The sequence below is a fragment of the Garra rufa genome, chromosome 15, assembly GCF_049309525.1.
Source record: "Garra rufa chromosome 15, GarRuf1.0, whole genome shotgun sequence".
NCBI classification, from domain to species: Eukaryota; Metazoa; Chordata; class Actinopteri; order Cypriniformes; family Cyprinidae; genus Garra; species Garra rufa.
Window position 1 is genome coordinate 25,612,503 of NC_133375.1, and position 24,950 is coordinate 25,637,452.

The 24,950-nt window shown below is 37.3% G+C and overlaps 2 protein-coding genes across 2 annotated transcripts; one reads left to right on the forward strand and one right to left on the reverse strand.

The window, feature by feature from the left end:
• The first annotated feature begins 1,435 nt into the window (after positions 1–1,435).
• wasb (WASP actin nucleation promoting factor b) lies at positions 1,436–11,087 on the forward strand. Its single transcript, XM_073819476.1, has 12 exons — positions 1,436–1,671; positions 2,286–2,426; positions 2,721–2,807; positions 4,386–4,482; positions 4,591–4,617; positions 4,699–4,734; positions 5,266–5,458; positions 5,543–5,585; positions 5,728–5,881; positions 5,985–6,421; positions 8,184–8,295; positions 10,831–11,087. The coding sequence occupies exons 1-12, from the start codon at positions 1,570–1,572 to the stop codon at positions 10,884–10,886; spliced, it is 1,485 nt and encodes a 494-aa protein (XP_073675577.1). The 5' UTR covers positions 1,436–1,569; the 3' UTR covers positions 10,887–11,087.
• A 484-nt stretch (positions 11,088–11,571) lies between these two features.
• Positions 11,572–24,644, reverse strand: sema3gb (sema domain, immunoglobulin domain (Ig), short basic domain, secreted, (semaphorin) 3Gb). The gene is made up of 16 exons (XM_073818602.1): positions 24,488–24,644; positions 24,228–24,290; positions 24,002–24,121; positions 23,432–23,525; positions 21,856–21,975; positions 21,616–21,761; positions 21,325–21,439; positions 21,161–21,230; positions 19,909–20,053; positions 19,590–19,812; positions 19,377–19,465; positions 19,221–19,262; positions 18,729–18,886; positions 18,418–18,485; positions 18,203–18,330; positions 11,572–15,678 (listed from the first exon to the last, which is right to left on the reverse strand). The coding sequence occupies exons 1-16, from the start codon at positions 24,575–24,577 to the stop codon at positions 15,262–15,264; spliced, it is 2,088 nt and encodes a 695-aa protein (XP_073674703.1). The 5' UTR covers positions 24,578–24,644; the 3' UTR covers positions 11,572–15,261.
• Between the last annotated feature and the right edge of the window lie 306 nt (positions 24,645–24,950).

The window sequence follows — 24,950 nt, forward strand, 5'->3', positions numbered from 1 at the left end:
GCATGAAGTGCTCTAAGATTTCTTGGTAAACGGGTGCAGTGACTAACACAGATCTGACCAACACCAGCAGATGACATTGCACCCCAAATCATCACAGACTGTGTAAACTTAACACTGGACTTCAAGAAACTTGGGCTATGAGCTTCTCCACCCTTCCTCCAGACTCTAGGACATTGGTTTCTAAATTAAATACAAAACTTGCTCTCATCTAAAAAGACGACTATGGACCACTGGGCAACAGTCCATTTCTTCTTCTCCTTAGCCTGGGTAAGACGCCTCTGATGTTGTCAGTGGTTCAGGAGTGGCTTAACAAGAGGAATACAACAACTGTAGCCAAAGTCCTTGACATGTCTGTGTGTGGTAGCTCTTGATGCCTTGACCCCAGCCCTCAGTCCATTCCTTGTGAAGTTCACCCAAATTCTTGAATCGATTTTGCTTGACAAGCCTCTCAAGACAGCGGTTCTCTTGGCTGGTTGTGCATCTTTTTCTTCCACACTTTTTCCTTCCACTCAACTTTCTGTTAACATGCTTGGATGCAGCACTCTGTGAACAGCCAGCTTCTTTGGCAATGAATGTTTGTGGCTTACCCTCCTTGTGAAGGGCATCAATGATCGTCTTCTGGACAACTGTCAGATCAGCAGTCTTCCTCATGATTGTGTAGCCTAGTGAACCAAACTGAGAGACCATTTTGAAGCGTCAGGAAAACTTTGCAGGTGTTTTGAGTTGATTAGCTGATCGGCATGTCACCATATTCTAATTTGTTGAGATAGTGAATTGGTGGGTTTTTGTTAAATGTGAGCCAAAATCATCACAATTAAAAGAACCAAAGACTTAAACTACTTCAGTCTGTGTGCACTGAATTTATTTAATACACTAGTTTCACAATTTAAGTTTAGAATTACTGAAATAAATGATCTTTTCCACGACATTCTAATTTATTGAGATGCACCTGTAAATAAATAAATAAATTTATATATTTATATACAAACACTTATATAATGATATACTTATATAAATGAAGGATCATGTGACACTTAAGACTGGAGTAATGGCTGATGAAAATGATTATATTATAATAAATTATATTTAAGTATAATAAAATAGAAACCATTTTTTATATTGTAAAATAATGGTTTCTATTTCACATTTTGCAATATTACTGTTTTTTTCTGTATTTTTGATCAAATAAATGCAGCCTTGATGAGCATAAGAGGCTTGTTTAAAAAACATTAGATATCTATTATATAAGTATATAATTAAATACAAGTATGTATAATGTATATATATTCCTTATATGAGCTAAGGAGGATGTACAAGGCGCTCCACCTTCTTTATATGAGCGAAGGAACACGTGCCTGTCCACGACATTCTGAGAGCAGATATGTGGTGGTTTTGTTCTTCCTGTTCTCTTTTGCTGTGCTGCATTTACATCAGATTACAGAACACGGAAGCAACAGTTCCTTCAAGCCATTTGCCTGTTCTAAAAAGGCTTCAGGCAGGTACTGTGGGCCAAGCAGGGGCCCCAGACGTGGAGTCCTAAGATCTGAGTGTCCATTTAATCAAGGAGTGATGAGCAAAGGAAAAGTCAAGGGGCAGGAGAACATGTCCAGTTCTCTCCTCAGCATCCAGGAGAATGAACGACTGCTAGAGCTGCTGGGAAGGAGATGCGTGGTGAGTGAAGTCACTTTGATTAGAAGGGCCAATCATAGATGGGCATTCTATCCCACCGAGGATGTTTTGGGGATATAAATAAATCAGGTATAACAGAGAAACTGCTGAAAGGAGAGACATGGTGCAGAGTTCACAGATGAGATTGAAGCTCTTACTGTTTATGTCAGTTAAAGGTCAAAGTGAAACTAAGCTTTTTAAGTTCTTTCGTTGCTTGTGTGCTAAATGACAAAGATTAAAAAAGACAATATGCATACAAAATGCTTGTGACAACCTGTGACAGAATAAGCTGTACAAGCAAATGTTTTATTCAGTGTAAATTAATTTTGCAATTAGTTCCACCTAGTATAATTTGTAAAAGATTCTAAAACATAATTAATTATTAAACATTCAGAATGTACATTTCACAACATTGTTAACCTTTCTGCAGTGACAACTGAGGTATGTAACGGTAAGGTTTAACTGGAGAGTGACAGGAAATGCTGTTTGAGGCCACTTCCTGTTGTTGTAGAGGATGCAGATGTCTTTGCTTTAGTGCTTTCGTTGTAATACCTAACTGATTAATTTTTTATAAATGTACTTTTATGTCAGTTTATTGTGTTTGTGTGTGTGTGCAGGCCATGGCCACAGCGGTTGTTCAGTTGTACATGGCTCTTCCTCACAGTCCGACGCAATGGAGTCTCCAACATACAGGAGTTGTGTGTTTCGTTAAGGACAATCCTAAACGTTCATATTACATCCGGCTCTTTGACATAAAGGTTAGGTGCAAACCTGCTCTTTTCATTGTCAGAATTTTTATGCAGAAAGTTTATGCGTCTAGCACCTTTGCAGATAGAGATGTTCTCTGAGAGGATGATAAATTGATTTATACTGACTCCTGTCAGCATGACCAAACTTGACCTGTTGTCAAGTAGGCTAAAATTAAATAAAGATACACTTCTGCTTTGAGTTCTGAGTCACAGCAGTACAGCTCAGTTCATGAAGTCACACTGTGGTGGCACCATTTAGACTTTTATAATATTTGTGTTTTCATTTTATGTCTTTTTTTTCAGGAAGGGAAAATGGTTTGGGAGCAGGAGGTGTATAATCAAATGACATATTCCTGTCCAATGAGGTTCTTCCACAGTTTTGCAGCTGATGTGGGTACAGGCCATTTAAAAATCTCAATTCAAGCTGACACTTAATAGGTTAGTTCATCAAAAAAGAAAATTCTGTCATTAAATACTCACCAAACCATACTCGTTCCAAACCAGTTCACCTTCAAAACACAAAATAGGATATTTTTGATTAAATCTGAGGGCTTTCTGACCCTGCATAGACAGCAATGCAACTGACATGTTCAAAGCAGAGAAAGGTAGTAATAACATTGTTTAAAATAGTCCATTTGACATCAGTGGTTTGAACTTAATTTACTGAAGCTATGAAAATACTTTTTGTGTGCAAAGGAAACAAAAATAACGACTGCATTCAACAATTTCTGCTCGTCAAATGAGTACCACAACGTATTCGTGTGGTGCTGCTGAAGCAGGAGCCGGTGATCTAACACTGAATGTCCATTTCTCTTAGCTCATTGTCTGTATATTCTGGTTCAAATAAGTAAGGTCATCTTCTGTCGAAATCTTCAGACATGTTTATGAAGACTTCCACTGCTTGTAAACAATGCGCAGCGCATCCAGGTTCTATGTCAGAACGCTACTATGCGTCATGGTACTCTTGTGAGTACGCGTCAAAGACTGACATGAAAAAGAAGAAATTGTTGAATTAAGTTATTTATTCAACAATATTTTTGTAAAAAAAAGAATTCTTGTAGCTTCATAAAATTAAGTTTAAACCACTGATGTCACATGGACTATTTTACCGATGTCCTTACTACCTTTCTGGGCCTTGAATGTGATAGTGCTTTGCTTTCTATGCAGGGACAGAAAGTTCTTGGATTTCATTAAAAATATCTTAATTTGTGTTCTGAAAATGAATGAAGGTCTAACAGATTTGGAGTAACATGAGGTTGAGTAACTAAAGTAAAAATTAAATAAAAATTTACAGATAATGTAATCACCCCCTTGTCATCCAAGATGTTCGTGTCTTTCTTTTCCTCAGTCATAAAGAAATTATGTTTTTTGAGGGAAATATTTCAGGATTTTTCTCCATATAGTGGACTTCTATGGTGCCCCGAATTTGAACTTCCAGAATGCAGTTTAAATGTGGCTTAAAATGATCCCAAATGCGGTTGTAAACTATCCCAGCCGAGGAAGAAGGGTCTTATCTAGCGCAAAAAAAAGTTTTTATTACAATTTATATACTTTTTAACCTCAAACGCTTGTCTTGCCTTGCTCAGCCTGAACTTTTTTCTGGTTCGGGTATGTCGAAAAATTCCCATCTCATTTTCTCCCTCAACTTCAAAACCGTCCTATATCGCTGTTTTACCTTTTTTGTTAAGGGTGTTTGACCTTCTTTCACTTTGCAAACACTGGCTCGGTACTTCTGCTGCGATGTAAGATATTTATTTTGTTAAATAAATTATAAGTTGAGGGAGAAAATAAGATGGGAGTTTTTGTTCTGGAAGTGAACTTCTCCTTTAATGACAGAATTTTAATTTTTGGGTGAACTATCGCTTTAACAAGTCTAAATAATTCCTTGAATTACTTTACATTAAAACTGGAAAACCAAAGTCTCACAATCTGAGAGGTCTAATATATTTGAATGCACTTATATCTCAGGACTGTCAAATAGGTTTGAACTTTGCAAGTGAGACAGAAGCTGACTTTTTCAGAAACATCACTGTGGAGAAGATTAATCAGAGATCCGGTCGCCACGGTCAGTTACTGTCATTCTCATTCATATTTTATATACATTTTGCTATGATCATTACCCATAAATACTCATATTTCATCAGTATCCCTTTGTGCCTTTATGCACATTTAGAAAAAAGACAGCATGCTCCATCTGAAGGTATGTGTCAACAAGTTTAAACATACACTTAGTATCAATTGTTATATTAGCATTTTAAGGCTGGTTGTATTTGATTAACAGAAAACCGGCCACTACCACAAACTCCTCCAACAAATGGTGAGTCACTTTTAAACATTTTTAATGCTTCATGCTGAAGTGTAAATCCTGTCATCACTTACTCACACCTATGTTGTTCCAAACTTTTATGACTTACTTTACACTGATGTATGTCCAGATGAAATTCTTAGCAATGAATATTACTAATCAAAAAATTAGGTTTTTATATATTTACGATAGGAACTTCACAAAATAACTCAGTGGAACATGATCTTTAATTAATATTAATTCATAATTAATAATACTTTTGACCCAAACAATGTATTGTTGGATATTGCTACAAATATACCTGTTCTACTTACGGCTGGTTTTATGTAAAAAAAAAATGTCCCAGTGTTTAACATTGGCCACCAAGTAATGAAATTTAATGGTGGCCAATGTTGTTTTAGACAATGTTTGTTCTTTAAAATACCTTTTGTGTTCAGCAGAAGAAAACATTTAACTTTAATGTAACTTATGCTGAAATGATCACATGGTATAACACACTAATAAATGCAAGTGGTTAATATGTTACATATGTCCAATAACCAGGGCCAGTTTCACAGCCAAGTGTAATGGCCACGGTGGACATCCAAAACCCAGATATTGTAGCATCAAGGTACCGCCCCGCCCCAGTGCCGACCCCCGCACCAGCCTCACTCGGCAAAGGCAAAAAGGACAAAAAGGTAAAGAAGAAAGGCCCAAGGCTCACTAAGGCAGATATCGGAGCTCCTAGTGGATTCAAGTAAGAGGATTTTACCCTAAAGTTAGACACTCACCTTGTGTTTTGTTTGACATAATGCTGACTGTGCCTCTCATTCCTCTTCAGACATGTCACTCATATTGGGTGGGATCCAAACTCTGGTTTTGATGTAAGAAATGTCCTTTTTCCTTAAAAATGCATAAAGCAAATTTAATCACATAAACTGATACTCCATGCTCCATACTCATTGCCATTATAAGGGTAAAAAGTAACATACCTGTATATATGAACACTGACTTTGGCCCCTCTAGACCAACAATCTTGACCCTGACCTGAAGAAACTGTTCAACATTGCTGGAATCAGTGATGCACAGCTGGCAGACAAAGAAACATCTAAGATCATCTATGACTTCATCGAGCAATCTGGAGGCCTGGATGCGGTAAAAGAGGAAATGAGGAAACAGGGTGAGTTCATTCCATCCCATCAACAACCGATTAACACAACTAAGTCCTGGCACTTCTTTCGGTCATTTTCATGTGCCTTTAATGATGTTTGTTGCCCTCCTAGATGGTCATTCCGGCTCTCTTCCTCCAGTCCCAGGTGGTCCTCGTTCTGCCCCTGCACCTCCTCCACCTCGTAGCGGGCTCCCCTCAGTCCCAGGTCCACCTGGACGTCCCGCACCACCTTCACGCAGCCCTGGACCCCCGCATCGTGGCCCACCGCGACCTGCACCACCTGGAGGCCGTCCTGGGCCTCCACCCCCTATGCCATCTTCTCTTCCACCACCGCCCCCCAGCCACAGTCACAAGCCACCTCCTCCACCTATGGGTGGAGGTGCGCCGCCTCCACCTCCGCCCCCACCTCCTCCTCCACCGCCACCTTCTTCAGGTGGTAACTTCAGCCCTAGTAGCCCTGCCAGCTCAGCTCCACCTCCTCCTCCCTCTGATGGTGGAGGACGAGGAACCCTATTGGAAGAAATTCGCCGTGGACGTGTGCTAAAGAATGTACGTGAGACACAAATGCAATACATTTTGTTTAGTCGTTTCTTAACGCATTACAGGCAGTTCACACTAAGAACGACAACTATAATGATAAACTAATAATTCTAAAGAATGGAGAAGTCCACATCACAGCAATAACAATAGTGATACAGAGGAACAATGCTATTAGAATTACTTTCAGAAACATTTTTTACATTATCGTGCATAGGCCTAGTTATATTTATCTTTATAGAGGGTTTGCACTTACATCACGATTTGGTCAGTTACCCCGATGCCCTGCCATATTGGCGACACCAGGATGTAAACAAAAGCATAGATTACATAGTTAATGTACTACTGAATACGTTGTTCTGCTAATTTATGGTGTCTAAACTATAGAAAAAAAACATGTGGAAGCATATAGAGAAGGACTTAGTAAGCAGGAAAGGGCACAATAATTTGAACAACCAAAGTTAATAGGTGGTAATTAGCCTAATATTTCACCTACCTGACCGGAAATTATAAGTACAAACACTTAAGTCAAAACTATAAGTCAAGATTCTTGCCCTGGAAATCCTGGTTTAGTTTAACCAACCACAAATGCCTTTTGTTCCTCAAACAGTTTTTTGCACTCTTCTCCTTAATTTGTTATACCTTTTGGCAGTCTATAGTACTCCAAATGTTTTTTTTCCGGTCCGTCCGATCAGTACAGCCTAAAACATGACATTAACTGACCATTTTCAGCAGCAATAGACAACAAAATATGCGAGTTTTGTTCAGTTCAGTGGCATTGTTTACATTCAGTGCTGCCAATATGGTTGACTAACGCTCCGTGAATACACTCCATACTTTTAATTCTACATATCTTAATGGGATTTTTGCTGTGCTTTGTTGGGTATAACCCAGTGGCGGCTACTGGTCTGTCAAATAGGGGAAGCTCATTTTCGGTCTACATCATAAAATTGTCTATTTATTTAAAAGTAAATTCTGCCCTATGTTCCTTTTCAAGAAAATGGTCTGTGACCCTGTCGTACCAACTAGGCGTCTTTTCCAGTGACTTTTCGTGTGCAGTTTCATATGAATGAATGATCTAAAAAAAAATATTAAACTCTGTAAAAGTGAAACAAGGAATGTGGTGTATAATTGTGTGAAATGTATGATGAAAATCAAGCAATTTCGCCAAGCAAATATAAAGAAATAGGTTGCAGCAGTTTTTATTTCGACTGAACTTGAGAAATCCACGATGGGACTGAGCGGCTGCAGAGAGCGCGAACGAATAGCTTCAGCGATTCCTTATAGGACAAAATCGCTGTCAGTCAAAAGGACATGCAATCTTTCGACAGACCTTCCAATCATCACGCAGAAGCTCAGCGTCCAGGCCAGCCTACTCCTCATTCACCCCCAGAGACGCTGAGCGTCCGTGGGCGGGACATAATCGCAGCGTTTATCCAATGACCGTCTAGTTTCAAAGCACTGAAAAAAAACGTTCAAAGCAGCCCCATTGAAGTCAATGGACGCTGGGCTTCAATGGGGAAATGCACTGTGACGCTACGGGAATGTATGAGAAGAAAATCAAGTCAGCCGACCTGCTATATCTAACTGATTCTGAACGAATTCGTCTTTGAGATGAACGTTTTCTAACGCATTTGTAGTCAATAAAATGTTAATACAATAGTACGTAATTTGACCATTAATTTTGTGACATTATAGGGGAAGCTGAGCTTCCCTTGCAGTCTTAAAGAAATCGCCACTGGTATAACCACATTGTATGTGGTGTTTTTGTCAGGTGCCTGAATCCCCGGACACTAACCCTTCAGCGCAAGATGAATCCTCAGAAGGAATTGTGGGAGCTCTGATGATGGTTATGCAGAAAAGGAGTAAAGTTATCCATTCTTCAGGTAAAATATTTAATAAATGTATTATTTTCACAACAGATTATTCAAAACACGAGTTAACAGGATCCTAGATTATCTTTTTATATATTTCACATTAATAAATCGCGTCTTAATGTTATTATTTGCATAAGTTACTTGCTGTGGTAATTGATTGGAAGAACACAGCTGCCCCCTGAGCTGTTTACATAGCGCCTGGTCTCTTGTTCGGCATCAGTTCGGCTTACTTTTTCTGGCTGTATATTCCAGTTTGTCCAGGACCATCCATGTAAGAATACGGTCTGTTCTTCACTTAAATTAATGGGTTTTCTGTCACTTTCTGAGAAGTTACTTTCTCTCAAACCCCAACGACATGCCGCGCAACGCGTTTCTGCTATTGCGCTAAGCTAATGAATATTTAATGAAACAAGCGCTGTTTAGTTTTGTGATTGGTTGCTTGTTTCTACCCATATTAAAAAAAGAAACCCTTAATATGTTGCTGTGGACCACAAAACTAGACATAAGGTTTTTTTTTTTTTTAATTGAGCTATATACATCATATAAAAGCTGCATAAATAAGCTTTCCATTGATGTATGGTTTGTTAAGATATGAATTGTTTGAAAATCTGGAATCTGAGGGTGCAGAAAAATATTTAAAAAATCGCCTTTAAAATTGTCCAAATGAACTTCTTAGCAATGCATATCACTAATCAAAAATGACGTTTTGATACAAAGTATATTCATGGAACATGATCTTTACTTAATATCATAATAATTTTTTGCCATAAAAGAAAAATCCGTCATTTTGAGCCAACATATTTTTGGCTGTTGCTACAAACGTGCTGCTTGGCACAAAATAAACAAAACAGAAAAAAAAGCGCATGAAAATGCATTTTGCATGCATACAGTCAAGCCCGAAATTATTCATACCCCTGGCAAATTCTGACTTAAAGTTACTTTTATTCAACCAGCAATTTTTTTTTATTAGAAATGACACAGACATCTCCCAGAAGATAATAAGAGGATGTACAAGAGGCATCATTGTGGGAAAAAAATATTACTCATCTTGTAATTTACATTTGAACAAAAAGTGGCATGTCCAAAATTATTCATACCCTTCTCAATAATCAATAGAAAAGCCTTTATTGGCTATTACAGCAATCAAACGCTTCCTATAATTGCTGACCAGCTTTTTGCATGTCTCCACTGGTATTTTTGCCCATTCATCTTTAGTGATCAGCTCCAACTCTTTCAGGTTGAAGGGTCTCCTTGCCATCACCCTGATCTTTAGCTCCTTCCACAGATTCTCAATTGGATTTAAGTCAGGACTCTGGCTGGGCCACTGCAAAACGTTAATGTTTTTGTCTGCGAACCATTTCTTCACCACTTTTGTTGCGTGTTTTGGGTCGTTGTCACTCTGAAATGTCCACTGGTCCACCGACTGCCTGATGTTGTTGTTGATAATTTTGATGTTTTGCTCCTTTTTCATGGTGCAGTTTACTGTGATTAGGTTCCCAGGCTAAAAAAACACCCCCAAAACATTAGGTTCCCACCACCATGTTTGACAGTGGGATGTGTTCTTAGGGTTGAAGGCGGCTTCTTTTTTATGCCAAATGAAGGCTACATCATTGTGGCCAAACAATTCAATTTTTGTTTCATCTGACCATAAAACAGAAGACCAGAAGTCTTCTTCTTTGTCCAGATGAGCATTTGCAAAGGCCAAGTGGGCTTTTGTGTGCCTTATCTGGAGAGATGGTGTCCTTCTTAGTCTGCGTCCGTGAAACCCAGCGGTGTGCAGTGTCCGTTGGACTTTCTGCCTTGAGATGTTGCCACCAGCAGAGCCCAGATTCATCAGGATGGCCTTGGTGGTGATCCTTGGATTCTTTTTTACCTCTCTCACTATCCTCCTGGCCAGCACAAGTGTCACTTTTGGCTTCCGACCACATCCTTTGAGATTTTTCACAGTGCGGAACGTCTTGTATTTTTTAATAATACTTTGCATTGTAGCCACTGGAACTTCAAAACATTTAGATATGGTCTAATAGCCCTTTCCTGACTTGTGAGCAGCCACAATGCACAGCCGCAGGTCCTCAGTGAGCTCCTTTGTTTTAGCCATGACTGTCCACAAACCAACAGCAGAGAGCTTCTGTTTTTCACCTGTTGAGTTGATTAAAACAGCTGTTCCCAATGAATCAGGGTAATTAGAATGCTTTAGAACAGCTTGGACTATTTGGAATGGTATAGAACTTTGGATTTTCCCAAAGACTGACAGTTTGCAAAGGATATGAATAGTTTTTGACATGCCACTTTTTGTTTTAAATGTAAATAAAAGCTGAGAAATATTTTTTTCCACAATGACGCCTCTTGTACATCGTCTTATTATCTTTTGGGAGAAGCCCGTGTCATTTCCGGTCTTGCTGGTTGAATAAAAGTAACTTTAAGTCAGAATTTGCCAGGGGTATGAATAATTTCGGGCCTGACTGTATATGCATGTTTTAGTATCTGGATAATTGTGCCATTAGATGCTAACAAATATATATATATTTTGCTTTCTTTCTTTAGAAGATGAAGAAGACGATGGGGGTGATGAAGAAGAAGATGATGAATGGGATGACTAATGCTTCTCTCTGCTCTTGGTTCAAACACTTAAGCCACCCAATCTATAAGAATGAGCTGATAAAGCTGATTCTCATTGGAAATCATTTTAGCAATAGGCATGAAATCTTCAAGTTGTTCCAAATTAAAGTTGCACTGAATGATCTGAAGATCTGCTGTAAATCCAGTAAAGCAATAAAGACCTAACTTTGATAGTCTTACTAGATGTGATGTCTGTTTTGCAGCGTCTCAGCCTCAAAGACTGATCTGTCTTTGGTCTGTTTTCATCTACAGTTTTCACTTCACAGTAGCTCAGCAGCAGTTCAATGCGAGTTCATTCAGGAAGAAGGAACATTAGTTGAGCCAAACCAGGAGTGGTGTTAGATTTCATCCAAACATAGGACTGCCAAGATTAACCACAGCTTTATGTTGGATATTTCCTTCTGTGTGCACATACTTTTGACTCACTGTCTTATTCCAAATCTGTATCTTCTAACTAGAAACCCAGTAATGTTATTCTTGTCAAGATACATCTAGTTTTCTAAAGCCATGTGCAATAGTCTATTTATCTGTTGACTGTACAGGACTTCCCCCTACAGGGCAAATGTGGAACTAACAAAGAGTATAAAAATAATCAAGTATTGATGATACTTTTGATGTAGATAGTGCAGGTGTTCAGACAGTTAGAACAAGAAATACATAGATGGATAAAAACAAAAACAGCAGTTTATTGTTATTGCTTTAAAAAACACCTATTAGGACTCCCAAATCCCAGAATACCATGATAATAAAATAATATTTATCACAAACAATCACATTAACATGAACCTACACAAACATCGGTAAATACAAAGAGGAAATATTTAGGAAGCAACCATATTTAGGAAGTTTTTGTTTAGTTCAACAACCAACATCAAAGGAACACAACAGGACAAAGAAAGTCTATGTGGCATTAAAAGTTCTTCAGAGAAGTTGTGTCAGATGTCATTCTGCACAATAAAATCTCTGTGGACAGGAAAGAGATGTGGTTTGGACTCTAGAATATGTTCTCCACCCTTCAAGACCAGATAACATGTCTCGGGTTAAAACCACAGAGCGTTTCTTTGAGCGCTTTCATACACAGTCATTATAAATATTCCTCCAACATCCAGTGAAGAGAAACAGTCTCTTATCCTTTCAAAAAATGACATTAGTGGGCTAGACAAAGTATATGTTCTCAGAAGAAAATTACACAACACGTTTCCCTTGCTTTTGTCCTTTAGCTTGGTGTCAAGTGATATTCCATAGAAAGTGCTTGAAGAGGTAGACATTTCTGGCTTAAAACACACTGCAAATATGAAATATTTCATGCCAACTGAAAAAAAGAAATGCCCATATATTTCAATTCAAATGTTAAAACATATTTCTACGGGTTAACTGATTATAATTTATCCAAAAACATCTACCTCTTTTTTCCTCAGCATCTGTCTATGTCCTGGTCCTGTTAATAAACAATACATACAATGACATTTTCCATCAAAACCAGCCCTGTCCCACCACCAAAGAGCACAACTCGCATGAATATGTACACTCTCACAATAAATATGTTGTATGGTGTGGCTGAGAGAAAGAGAAAAAGAGAAAGACAGAGGGTCACGTGACAGACGAGGAAAGAGATTAGAGGTTAGTTTTTAATCCTGACCAGTGACTAGTCGAATACATACATTTTCTATGTACATGTGTCATTGTCACACAACACAAAGCACAGATACTGTGTTCATACACAAGCAAAAACATGACCACATATCACCATTGACAAACCGTGGAATACAAAATGTTTTGATTCGATGGATTGAGTGAGAATGTTTATAGTGCTCCGACTATCATCAGAGTCCACAGTCAAAAATAGAAGAGATCAGACTGAAAATCTCTATCTATGTACAGCAGATCCATATGCTTATAGTAGTTGGGGGACAAGCATTTGTTTTACAAGACAAAACAAGAAAATAACTCACTTATATTTGGGTTGCAATCAAAATTGCAATGTGAAGTACGTATCAAGGCTTTTCACATTAATAGCTATCGATGTCTTGTTTCATTGATCACAAGGGAGACATTCGGATGCATAATCCCTATAAACAATTTTTATTTTTTTGTCATTTTGGTCCAAAGTCTTGTCCAAATAAAACATCTAAATTTCCAGGGCAATGATTTAATCATGTTGCAAAAAGCTGCTTGTTCCATTACAAAAAGGAGACAAAATATATAATATTTTTAGTATTAGATACATACAGTTGAAGTCAAAAGTTTACACACACCTTGCAGAATCTGCAAAATAAGAGGGGTCACACACAATTATGTTATGCTAAGTTTTTTTTTTTTAATTTAGTACTGTCTTGAATAAGATATTTCACATAAGAGACATTTACATGTAGTCCACAAGAGAAAATAATAATTGAATTGATAAAAATGACCCCATTCAAAAGTTTACATACACTTGATTGTTGTTACCTGAATGATCCACAGCTGAGTATTTTTTTGTTTGTTTGTCCTAACTACCTGCTGTTTTTCAGAAAAATCCTTCAGATCCCACAAATTTCTTGGTTTTTCAGCATTTTTGAACGCTTTCCAACAATGACTGTATGATTTTAAGATCCATCTTTTCACACTGAGGACAACTGAGGGACTCATGTGACTATTACAGAAGGTTCAAACACTCACAGATGCTCCAGAAGGAAAAATGATGCATTAAGAGCCAGGGGTGTAAACTTTTGAACAGAATGAAGGTGTACATTTTTTTTTGTATTTTGCCTAAATATCTTTTTTTTTTTTCATTTAGTACTGCCCTTCAGAAACTACAGAAGATAGGCTACTTACATATTCACCAGAATACAAAATAAGTTAAATTTACCCTTAAAGTTTTCACCCCCCAGCTCTTAATGCATTATGTTTCCTTCTGATGCATCAGTCAGTGTTTGAACCTTCTGTAATTGTTGCATATGAGTCCTTCAGTTGTCCTTAGTGTGAAGGGATGGATATCAAAATCATAGAGTCATTGTTGGGTTCAAAAATGCTGAAAAACCAAAGAATTTGTGGGACCTGAAAGATTTTCTGAAGAACAGCGGGAAGTTTAACTGTTCAGGACAAACAAGGGACTCATGAACAACTATCACGAAACAAAACAAACAAACAAAAAACAGCTGTGGATCATTCAGGTAACAACACAGTATTAAGAATCAAGTGTATGTAAACTTTTGAACAGGGTCACTTATATAAATTCAACTATTATTTTCTCTTGTGGACCATATGTAAATGTATTTTATGTGAAATATCTTATTCTGGTCAGTACTATATATAAAAAAAATAACATGCATTTTGTATGATCCCTCTTATTTTGGTAAAATAATTAACATTTTGCAGATTCTGCAAGGTGTGTGTAAACTTTTGACTTTTGAAATGTCCAATATTGTTTTAGCAATGACTTTAAATTCCCAATCTATCTGTAGTTTTTCTCTAAAACAATAAACATGCAAATGATACTTAAATATCACTTTTAGTAGAAGTTGCTGTCATGGATCAAGACTGAAATTAAAGCTCAAATGTATGAAGAACTAGAAGTGGCACTTAAAAACAAAATTATAGAAATGCTATTTTAGTATTGTATTTTTAAATGATTTATTTCAATTTGAATGTTTAAATTATTCATTATTTTAATTTTAAATAAACATTTTCATATTATATTCATTTTTATTTTAATTGTCACTCCTAGTTGTTCATACAAATTGACCTGTTCTTTCCAGAACTTTACTATGGAAAAAATTGCAAATGCCAAGGAAAGTTCAAACTTCAGTGGTCAAAATGATGGCAAGATATATTGTGCTATAATTGTAGCGTGCAGATACGTACATCTAACCATCTTCAAATGCTCCAGAACATTCCTTCCACAACTATATTTCATGGTCTGGGGGTTTAGAGATAACTGACTGAATCAGCGATCTTTCATGTTCACCTTTTGAAACCCCAACAACGTACATGGTTTCAAATGTTTGTGATGGCATTTACACTGCAGTCATCGGTGTGCTGAATATTAGAATGGAATAGCTTATGTTTAACATAAAACAGCAGTAGTTTTGCTGGTGTGGCTGGACATTTAAGGAATTCATTAGAAAACTGTGTAGTTTGATGCTAGCTATGGAAGTGAGCACATCACAGCCAGATTTAGATTAGTTAGGGGAGCTAAGTGCATCAAACTGTACCTCAAAATGAAAATCAATCTAGTTCAGACACAGTCTGATACATCTAATGAATCAATTTAATCAGTCTAAACTAATTAATCATTTTATTAAATGGACCAAGTTTGCCTGGAGGAAGTACATAGCGATGGGGACGTGGTCAGCAGGGTCCCAGGTGCTGTTCCATTCACTGCTCCTGTAGCTCCTCCTCTTCTTGTTCTCCCGTATGCCTGCGGTTGTTTCGTTTAGCTTTGTGTGGCTGGCTTTGTATCTGCTGCCTGTAGGACTGGCAGTACTGGTTGATGAGACGCACTTCAGGCTGTGGGTGGAGCTGGAGAGCAGGTGGGTGGGTTTGAGGTGGAGGAGGTGGCGGTGGAAGGTGGTGATGGGAATGGTGGCGGCGGTGCTCTGGTTCTATCGGGACGTCCGACTCGGTCAGGGCCTCTACGATCTCCCGGTCCAGGATCCGTAGGGAGATGCGTGCCACGGTGTGTTTGAAGTTGTTCTCGGTTGCCAGGCAGTGGTAAAGACCGGCATCCGATTGGGTGAGGGATTTCAGCAGGATGCCCTGACCGGTCTTCAAGACATCTTTGTCTCGGCTGAGCTGAAAAGGAAAGGGAGACATTCATGCCTTCTAAATTAATGACACAAAACATAAAGAAAGTCAATAGGAGTTCAAAACAACACTGGACCCCACTGACATTCATTATAATGACAAAAAAAACCTGGAGATATTTTTCAAAACATCCACTGAAGAAAGAAAGTCATACAAAGTTCAAAATTACATGAGGGCGCACTGTAATAAAATTCTATTTTTAATGGTAAAAGACTGTAAAAATTGTAATATTAAACCTGTTAATAGCTTAACAGCAAGGGCCTCATATACACAATACACTAATAAATCTAACTGATTTATTTCATGTAATTGTACAGTAAAATACTATTAAAAGTTAGTATACACGTTTCTGGAAGTGAAAAAAAAAAAAAAAACATCTTATAATTTACAGTGAAAAAACAAAAATTGTGCTCTGTGTGAATATTCACATTTTCACTGAAACATTGTTTCTTAGTTTTTTCTTACCAGTTATGCACAGTAGGGTTTTATGCTGAATATTATGTTGTTAAATTAATGCGTCATCTGTGTTACCATGATGATGTTTTGAAATTGTGAGCACATTGGTATTTACATCAGCTTGTGGAAAAGCTTTGCTTTTATGTGTGTCCTTTTGTGTGTCTGTGTATAATAAAGGTAAAAAATAGGGGTGGGCATAGATTAATTTTTTTAATCTAGATTAATCTAGATTAAATCTTGGAATTAATCTAGATTAATCTAGATTAAAATGGCTAATTTGAATTCTGCTGAAGGCATTCAGAATATGTGTGCTACCCAAATAATGACTTAAAGTCTTTGAGAATGGATCATAAAGCTCATAAAGCTGTTCTATGATAATTTGTTGATGAAAATAAATTATGTTCAATTAGATGTACTTGTGTTTACTAACTAACTAACTAACAATGAAATTATTTTTTCTACCTATTAGATTGTGTTTTAACGTCAACACCTACCCAACCCATTACATGTTACACCGTACTTTTATTTTGACAGGTTGCCGTGAAGTTTCTGTGTCATACAGTATGATATGATGCTAGTTTTCTCAAATGAAACGTTAAAAGTGACACTCACAGCAGTTTGGGAGATTGAGTTTATCTGTTCATGTGAGATGAAAATGCCAAAAATTACCGGGAGCGTCACGTGTGTTTCAGTATGCGTGTAGTAAAAGCTCGTCTCCGCAATGCATACATACAGCTAGGCAAACGGAACATATCGGATTCATATTAAAACGGTCTTTTTGCATTTCAGGTTTCACATACACTAGTCCATATCGCGATTTGAATTAAGTGACTGACCAACATTTGATTTATGAATCCAAAAAACGACGAATTTACGTGGCATTTCGCGCTATAGTAGATTCGGTTTTTATGAATGGAGGACGACGCGATCCCGTCTGTGTTTTGGCGGAGGAGACTTAAACGCGCGACCATATTCTATAGTCTTCGGTATACATCCGCGTTAAACTATCAAGGTGAAAGTCATCATAGCTTGCGTAGTTTAGACCCAGCTCCCAACCCAAATCTGAGAATAGATTAACGGCGATATTTTTTTTATCGCGCGATAAGAGTTTCACGTTAACGCAGCACGTTAACGCCGATAACGGCCCACCACTAGTAAAAAAGAGATATTTCAGTATTAAAATTATATTAGTTAATGATTTATTTCTGTAAATTTAAGTTAAATCTGTGAAACCAAGAAAGAAGCTACCATATTTCTTATGATTCAATTCTGGCAACTGCAACTGCTTTTCTTACTGTAAATTTCACAACTGTTCTTATATGTGTGTCTTTCTCATTGGTTGTCCATGTATAATAAAGGTAAAAAAGAGATATTTCAGTATTAAGATTATATTAGTTAACAATTTTTTCAGTAAATTTAAGTTAAATCTGTAAAACAAAAAAAAAAGTTGCGATCATATTTTTTACAATTTATTCTGGCAACCACTGCTGCTTTTTGTAAATTTCACAACTGTTTTATAGTGTGAGTAATTGATGGCAGAATTAGCATTTTGGGGTAAACTATCCCTTTAAAAGATGAATTGGTTTTATTATTATTTTGTACTGTTCTTTGAGGTCCACTTAAAATGTAATTAAAAAAATTATAATTTAGAAGTAATAGGCCATTTTCTGTCCTGTTTTGACCACCATTATTAGAACGCTCTGTTTGAAAGGACTGTAGACTTATCAGAACCTGCGTTCACCTCTCGTTATTTACTTTACATGTGCGAATCGGTGGGCGGGGCTAAACAGGCAGTGATGTATAAGCAGGCGTTGATCATCTACTGCAGAGTTGGGGTTTAGCCACACTATTTCATAAAGTGGCATATTCCACAACCTGTCGTTTAGTATAAGCTTCAAGCTGTTTGTAGACTAACGAGAAAGTTTTGAGTTCTGAAACGTACAGGATGTTTTTATAGTACAATGACGTCTTATATGTCAAAAGATCAATGGAATTTTGATTTCTCATGAGTTCATGAGCCCATTAAAGCCTGAAAATAGTAAGATGAGCGTCTTACTGCTTTTCGCTTGCCGTCCTTCTGGTAGAGCCATTTAACGGTGGCCTGCGGTGATCTTGGCTGGCACTCCAGGAACGTGCTGCTCCCTTCAACCCCAAACTGCACCGTCTCCCTCAGACGCTTCTCTACTGAGGGGGTCAGAGAAGGGCCACATTCAAGTTTCTCAAGATCTCCTTCATCATTACTCAGTATCACGTGAGAGGCTGTTTACAAACCTTTAGCATTAAATCCTCTGCACTGCCGTAGAGGATCTCCATGTTTGATATCTTGCCTTCTGCTTCTCCTAAGGATTCAATCACAGATGATTTCATAGTTAAAAAAGCTTACTGACTGTGAGCTATTTTAGCTGTGAAATCAACTATTGCTGTTGATCATACTGTTTATTTTCTATTCTGTTTCTCTTCAGCAGATTCGAAGACTAATATGCTTTGTACATGGATTGACCAGTTAATAAAGTCTAGATATATCCATTTACATACAATTTGAACCATGGACCACCCAGTGGGGTAAATGAATGTGGTCTGACCTCTTGGTAGCTGGGGTGAAAGCAGAGCAGTGTTCCCCATCCCAGGCACAGTAGGGGTCACGGGCCAGGCAGCAGTCTGAACAGGCCTTGCCATAAACGGCACACCGGTGCAGGGACACCTGGGTAAGACCCCTTTCTGATGAAACATACAATTGTTGCTGTAAACCACGAGGGAGAAAGAAAAAGTGTTTAGAAACAGCACAGATTTATAGATTCAGTTACAGATTTGTATTAGTGTCATATGCAGGGTTATTATCATATTAACTACTGAACTTATTAAACTTAAACTATTAAAAAAATCCTATATTTGTAATTAAAAGACCTATTAAAAAGTAATAAAAAGAACAAACATTTATAGCAATATTATTAAAGCTTAAACTAATTAAAATAAAAACAAAATATAAAACAAAATCAAATTCAAAATTAACAAAACTGTAATAGATATCAACAATACTAAAATAATTAAGCTGGTTTTACTACAACTATATTTACCCTTTTAGAAGAAATCTTTAGAGTTTTGACAGCAGCTGAACTCTGAAAAAAAAACAGAGGAAGAAATTTAATTCAACATTCAAAATTATCCATTAGGATTTTTAGGGTAATTCCTACCCAACAGCTAAAAATCTGTAAAATTCTGTGTTTTTGTACCTTAAAAACCTCAACCTCTTCCAAAACGAGCTCTTCCGTTGTGCTGATGTCTTTTGGTAAGACAATCACCTTCTGGACTGTTCCACGATCTAAAGTTCAAGGTGAATCATGAGTAAACAGATCAGATTGTCTATGTTTTATAAGATGTACAAACCTCATGCAACTTCAGGAAGAAATCATCCTGCATGTAACCAAATGGAAAGACTTTCTAACCTGTGCCCAGGAAGAGCACCTCATATCTTCCATCCACAGCATCCACCAGGTCCACAGCAATAGTGGTGAAACGGTAGTCAACTCCAGTCCTGACCACCAGAGGGCGCTTGTGTATTGGATATATAGGTTGATACATCAGCGGATGAGCACGTACAAAGTTTACAGCCTCGTCGGAGAAGGCTTTAGTGGTGTGGAGATCAGGGGTGAAGGTTCCTCCAGGACACTGAGCAGTAAAAACAAAGAAAGAACAAAATAGAATGAGATATCTACAAAGAATCAAAAATAAGATACAAAACTGGATTTCATAAGCAAAACTCACAGTCCCCGGACGAGGGTAAGGGATTTTGCCAGTGTAGGGTGTCCACTGGTAGTTGTGACCATGTTTGTGAGAGAAAGGTCCATTGAAGACATTTCTAATGTCAGCCATTGAGTACACACACACGGCAGAGCCTTTAAACACAGAGCTGGAGTGGAAAACAGAAACAGCATTGGCATCAAGGTTAGAAATGAACCTTTCCATTAAGGGGCAATATTTTATTTAGTTTTCAGCGCTGACTAATCAGAGTGCCTCTGATTGGCCAATGCATTCCTATGTTTAACGAAAACACATTTGTGACCCTGGACCACAAAACCAGTCATAAGGTTAAATTTTACAAAACTGAGATATATACATCATATGAAAGCTCAATAAATAAGCTTTCTATTGATGTATGGTTTGTTAGGATAGGACAATATTTGGCCGAGATACATCTATTTGAAAATCTGGAATCTGAGGGTGCAAAAAAATCTAAATACTGAGAAAATCACCTTTAAAGTTGTCCAAATTAAGTTCTTAATGCATATTACTAATAAAAAATTACATTTTGATAGGTTCACAGTAGGAATTTTACAAAAAATCTTAATGTAACATGATCTTTACTTAATTTCCTAATGATTTTTGACATAAAAGAAAAATCAATAATTTTGACCCATACAATGTATTTTTGGCTATTGCTACAAATATACCCCAGCGACTTAAGACTGGTTTTGTGGTCCAGGGTCACATTTGATTGGTTGTAAGACTCAACACTGCACAAAACAGCAGGTACAAGCAATCTGATGCAGTGTGAGTGAATCTAAATGTAATTTATGGGGCATTTTTGTTCATTTTGGTGGCATTTTTGCAACAAGCCCTCATTAATTTTATTTACTATGTTTACTGTAGTGATAATATTTATTGCTTTTCCATAGAACAAAAGAAACAGGTGACTGTCAAGCTCTAAAGATACAGAAGTACTAGAGAAGCAATTTTATTTGCCTTGTGCATTAAAGTTTTCTATACACTCTTAAAAATAACGTTTGCAAAAGGTTGTTTTTGCAGTGATGCTATAGAAGATCCATTTTTGGTTCCCCAAAGAACCTTTCAGTGAATAGTTCTTAAAAGGACAATTTTGAAGAACATTTAACAAAAATCTAAAGAAACTCTTTCGACTATAAATAACCTTTTCTGCATTTGAACGGTTCCATGGATTTTCAAGGTTCTTCATGGAACCAAATGTTTTAGGTTGCATGTTTGCATGAGATTATCTCACCCAGCTGTGGAGAACACAGCATACACAATGGGGTTCCGTTCATCATGGGTCCTCTGGATGAAAACATCCCCTACAAAACAAACAGACATCAGCCATCAGAGACAGACAGAAAGCTGATTAAAAACATGTCATGATCATGGAGGAAAGAAAAACATTTGCCATACTCAGTTCATCAAAGTAAGTCTCAACACCATCTGCACCAATCACAGAGCAGACCAGTCGTGCTTTGAGGAACGTCGTCCACTTATTCACCAATGACCTTTGACCTCCATCATCATTCTAAAGGCAAAGCACACAAATGGGGGAAAAAAAGATTAGACTTTAAGCAAACCTGGGGTTCATCTGATTTACATAACGATTTGCATGACAAAAATCTTCATTATTAAAAGTTGATTATTAAGTCAGAGTGTGGCTTAAGAAGTCAAGTCTTGTGTCTAGCATCTGGGTTTTCTCACCAGACAGACTCGGCCTACTCTGGCGAGGACGCTCGGAGCGCTGCCTCCCGAAGCATCTAAACTCTTCTCCCGAAAGAAGAAGTAAAGCTTGTCATCATTCTTCTCCGCACTGTCTGGAATCTTCTGGATTTTTACAAACACAGGCTCTGATGGAGAGATAAAGGGATTTGTAAAGAGATAAAAAGGATAATATTTGTCACTGTTCACTGTTAATCACTTCGCTTTCTGCTCATATCATACCATTCAGCCATCGGGAGTCATACTGCTCGGTTCTGACAGCGGGACGGTCTCCTAAGGTTCTGAAGATGGCTGGATCTGTACCCATGAAGTCCACATGTACTCCAGCATACAGGTTCCCATCTGAAGAGGGTAGAATGAGAGTAATGTGGAGAGAGACAGAGAGAGAGAGCGAGAGAGAGAAATCATGATGGATGAAGACTGGCTAAATTTATACTAATAGCCCATTTGTACTGCTAGAAGACTCTCATACAACCAGAAGTGCTTAGAATAGTTCCCACACTTTCTAACCATGGAATTTCCACTCCAGTCGATCAAGGTCACCGGTTAAAGGATTAGTTCACTTCCAGAATAAAAAATTCCTGGTTATTTACTCACCCCCACGTCATCCAAGATGTTCATGTCTTTAGAAAAGAAAAAGAGGTTTTTAAAGAAAACATTTCAGGATTTTTCTCCATATAGTGGACATCAGTGGGTTGAAGGTCCAAATTGGAGTTTTAAAGGGCTCTACAGAATCCCAGCCAAGAAATACTGGCCAAGTCTTACCTTACTTTACTTTTTTAGTTTTTTTTTAACCACAAATGCTCATCCTGCACTAGTTGACCTCATGCATTATGCAAAGAAAGTCAAATGCCATTTACAAAAAAGGTAAAACAACAATGTTGGACAACGAGTTTGTCGTCCTACCCTACCTTTTTAAACCGAAGTAAACAGACGAAGAACTAACTGCGCATGATCTTTCCAACGTGAATACGTCATGCGTGAAGATGGGCATGCACATCGCAGAGCTAGTTCAAGATGAGCATTTGTGGTTAAAAAAGGATATACATTTTTGTTTTTTTAGAAAATGACCAACTGTTTTGCTAGATAAGACCTTTATTCCTTAGTATTGTATGTATTTGGACCTTCAACCAGTTGATCCCCATTGAAGTCCACTACATGGAGAAAAATCCTGGAATGTTTTCCTCAAAAACCTTCATTTCTTTTTGACTGAAGAAAGAAAGACATGAACATCTTAGATGACATGGGGTGAGTAAATTATCAGGACATTTTTATTCTGAAAGTGAACTAATCCTTTAAGTATTTTTTTAAACCTAATAAATATTTCTGAAGCAAATTGCCATTTCTATGTCAAGTACCAAAACCTTGGAATTTATACTGCAGATAAAATATACTACTATTTAAAGGTTTGGGTTCCATATGATTTTTTATTTGAAAGAAATGAATACTTTTAATTAGCAACAATGCATAACATTGATCAAAAATGACAGTAAAGACATTTAGATTTATATTTCAAATAAATGCAGCTCCTTTGAACTTTCTATTAATCAAAGAACACAAAATCACAGTTTACACAACAATATTAAGCAGCACAACTGTTTTTAGCATTGGTAATAATAATAAAAAAAATGCTTCTTAGGCAGAAAATTAGATATTATACTCATTTCTGAAGGATCGTGTGACACTGAAGACTGAAGTAATGGATGGAGTAATGGCTTCAAAATCTCATTTGTGCTTTTTGGAGCTTGACTACATGATTTGGTTATAAGAGAAACAAGAGCAGGAGAGAAAGTCTCACTGATCAGAGCTGCTGCGTTCTCCTGGCGGGGATCGTAAGGAGACTTTCCTTTTCCAGAGTCCACATAACCAGGAACCAGCCGGAACAGGTATTCCTACATACAATCACACACTTATAAGTAAAGAAAGTGACTGTACTGCACAGATAATTTTCACAGTTTTTATGTGTGTAAAATCTCAAAAGATAAAAAATAATCAAATTATTCAAAATCTTTTAAAAATGCATAAAATTTTTTTTTAAATGTGTTTTGATGTGTATTGATCATCTTTGTGATTCCTGATGAAATACAAAAAAATTGTCTTCATTAATGTAAAGGTCTGAAAGTCTCGTCCAAAATTTTTGCATGTTAAAAAACATAAATATGACTTCACGTTTACACACTCTCCTTCAAAAAAATCTGATAGCTTTCAATTTTGTGCATTTCCACATCCGAAGCAAGCATTTTGAGAGGTGTTTTGACAATTCAAAGCCTCGACGAATTTTGACAAATACGCAAAAACGCATATGAAAATTTCAGACTCATTATGCAAGGACCTTAACACTGCTGTACTGTAAACATTATGTATGTACCTCAGCTCTCCAGCCTCTGTTGATGAAGGTGCAGATTGGTTTGTAAGCTCCTGTGCCGCAGGTGTACAAGTGAGTCCTGTTCCACGGCTCAATCAGACGCACAAAGTTAGCACACTCTCCCTGAAAACATACACAAATCAGAAAAAAAACAAGGCATTTTTAGCAGTGAATTTCTTTTTTGCCATAATGATTCAATGTTGAATCAAAACAAACTGTAAAAATGTACCTGTCCACCTTTGCCAGTTAATTTACACTCCCCTTTTCTTTGTGCTGTTGCTGGCCAGTGAATCTGAAAACACACACACCTTATTTAAAATACTATAACATAATCACTAAAAAGTAGCCAAAGTACCCCTGAAGTACCATACAGTTGAAATGGATAGGGTTCAATCACAGTAAATGCACACTTAAATTAACTACATTCACGTTTTTTAAAAGATTTTTTACAATATAATTACAAATACAAATAATTGCATAGTGCCTTACAATAAGGGGTTCTTTATTGACATTTTGCATGTCTAGAGAGACCAGATATTCACGGCTGCCCAAATAGAGCCTGCCTTGGTCTTGGTCCATATGCAGGATTCGGTAGTCGCTGGTGTTGAAGGAGAAACTGAACGGCCGTATGGTTTTTGTCTCCAGTAACTCTGAACAATAGACAGAAAATATCAAGAAAAGCAGTTAACATCAACAAAACCTTTTCTAAAAGTACCAGTGCTAGTTTGTGTATGGGTGCTTTAATCGTGAAATCATCCATCTATCCAGACTCTTTGATTGTTTAAGGTTTTCAATGGACCCTTTTCACATTTTTTTCTGGGTTTCTCAGAAGTGGAAGTCGTCACAGTTGGGAAAACTTCTATAACGGTGAAGGGGAGACTACATCAAATATATTTTTTTGCACTCACATTTGCTCAAACAGCAAAAGAAAAAACCCCACAATAGTGTTTTC

Bases quoted from the DNA above. Each gene is read 5' to 3' on its own strand.
- wasb (XM_073819476.1), top strand. From the start codon at position 1,570: ATGAGCAAAGGAAAAGTCAAGGGGCAGGAGAACATGTCCAGTTCTCTC. The intron at 4,618-4,698 runs GTATGTGTCAAC...TTTGATTAACAG, and splicing joins ACAGCATGCTCCATCTGAAG to AAAACCGGCCACTACCACAA. The intron at 4,735-5,265 runs GTGAGTCACTTT...TCCAATAACCAG, and splicing joins ACAAACTCCTCCAACAAATG to GGCCAGTTTCACAGCCAAGT.
- sema3gb (XM_073818602.1), bottom strand. From the start codon at position 24,577: ATGGACCAAGACCAAGGCAGGCTCTATTTGGGCAGCCGTGAATATCTG. The intron at 24,291-24,487 runs GTAAGGCACTAT...GTGTGTTTTCAG, and splicing joins TCAATAAAGAACCCCTTATT to ATTCACTGGCCAGCAACAGC. The intron at 21,231-21,324 runs GTATGGCAAATG...TTTGTTTTGTAG, and splicing joins GACTTACTTTGATGAACTGA to GGGATGTTTTCATCCAGAGG.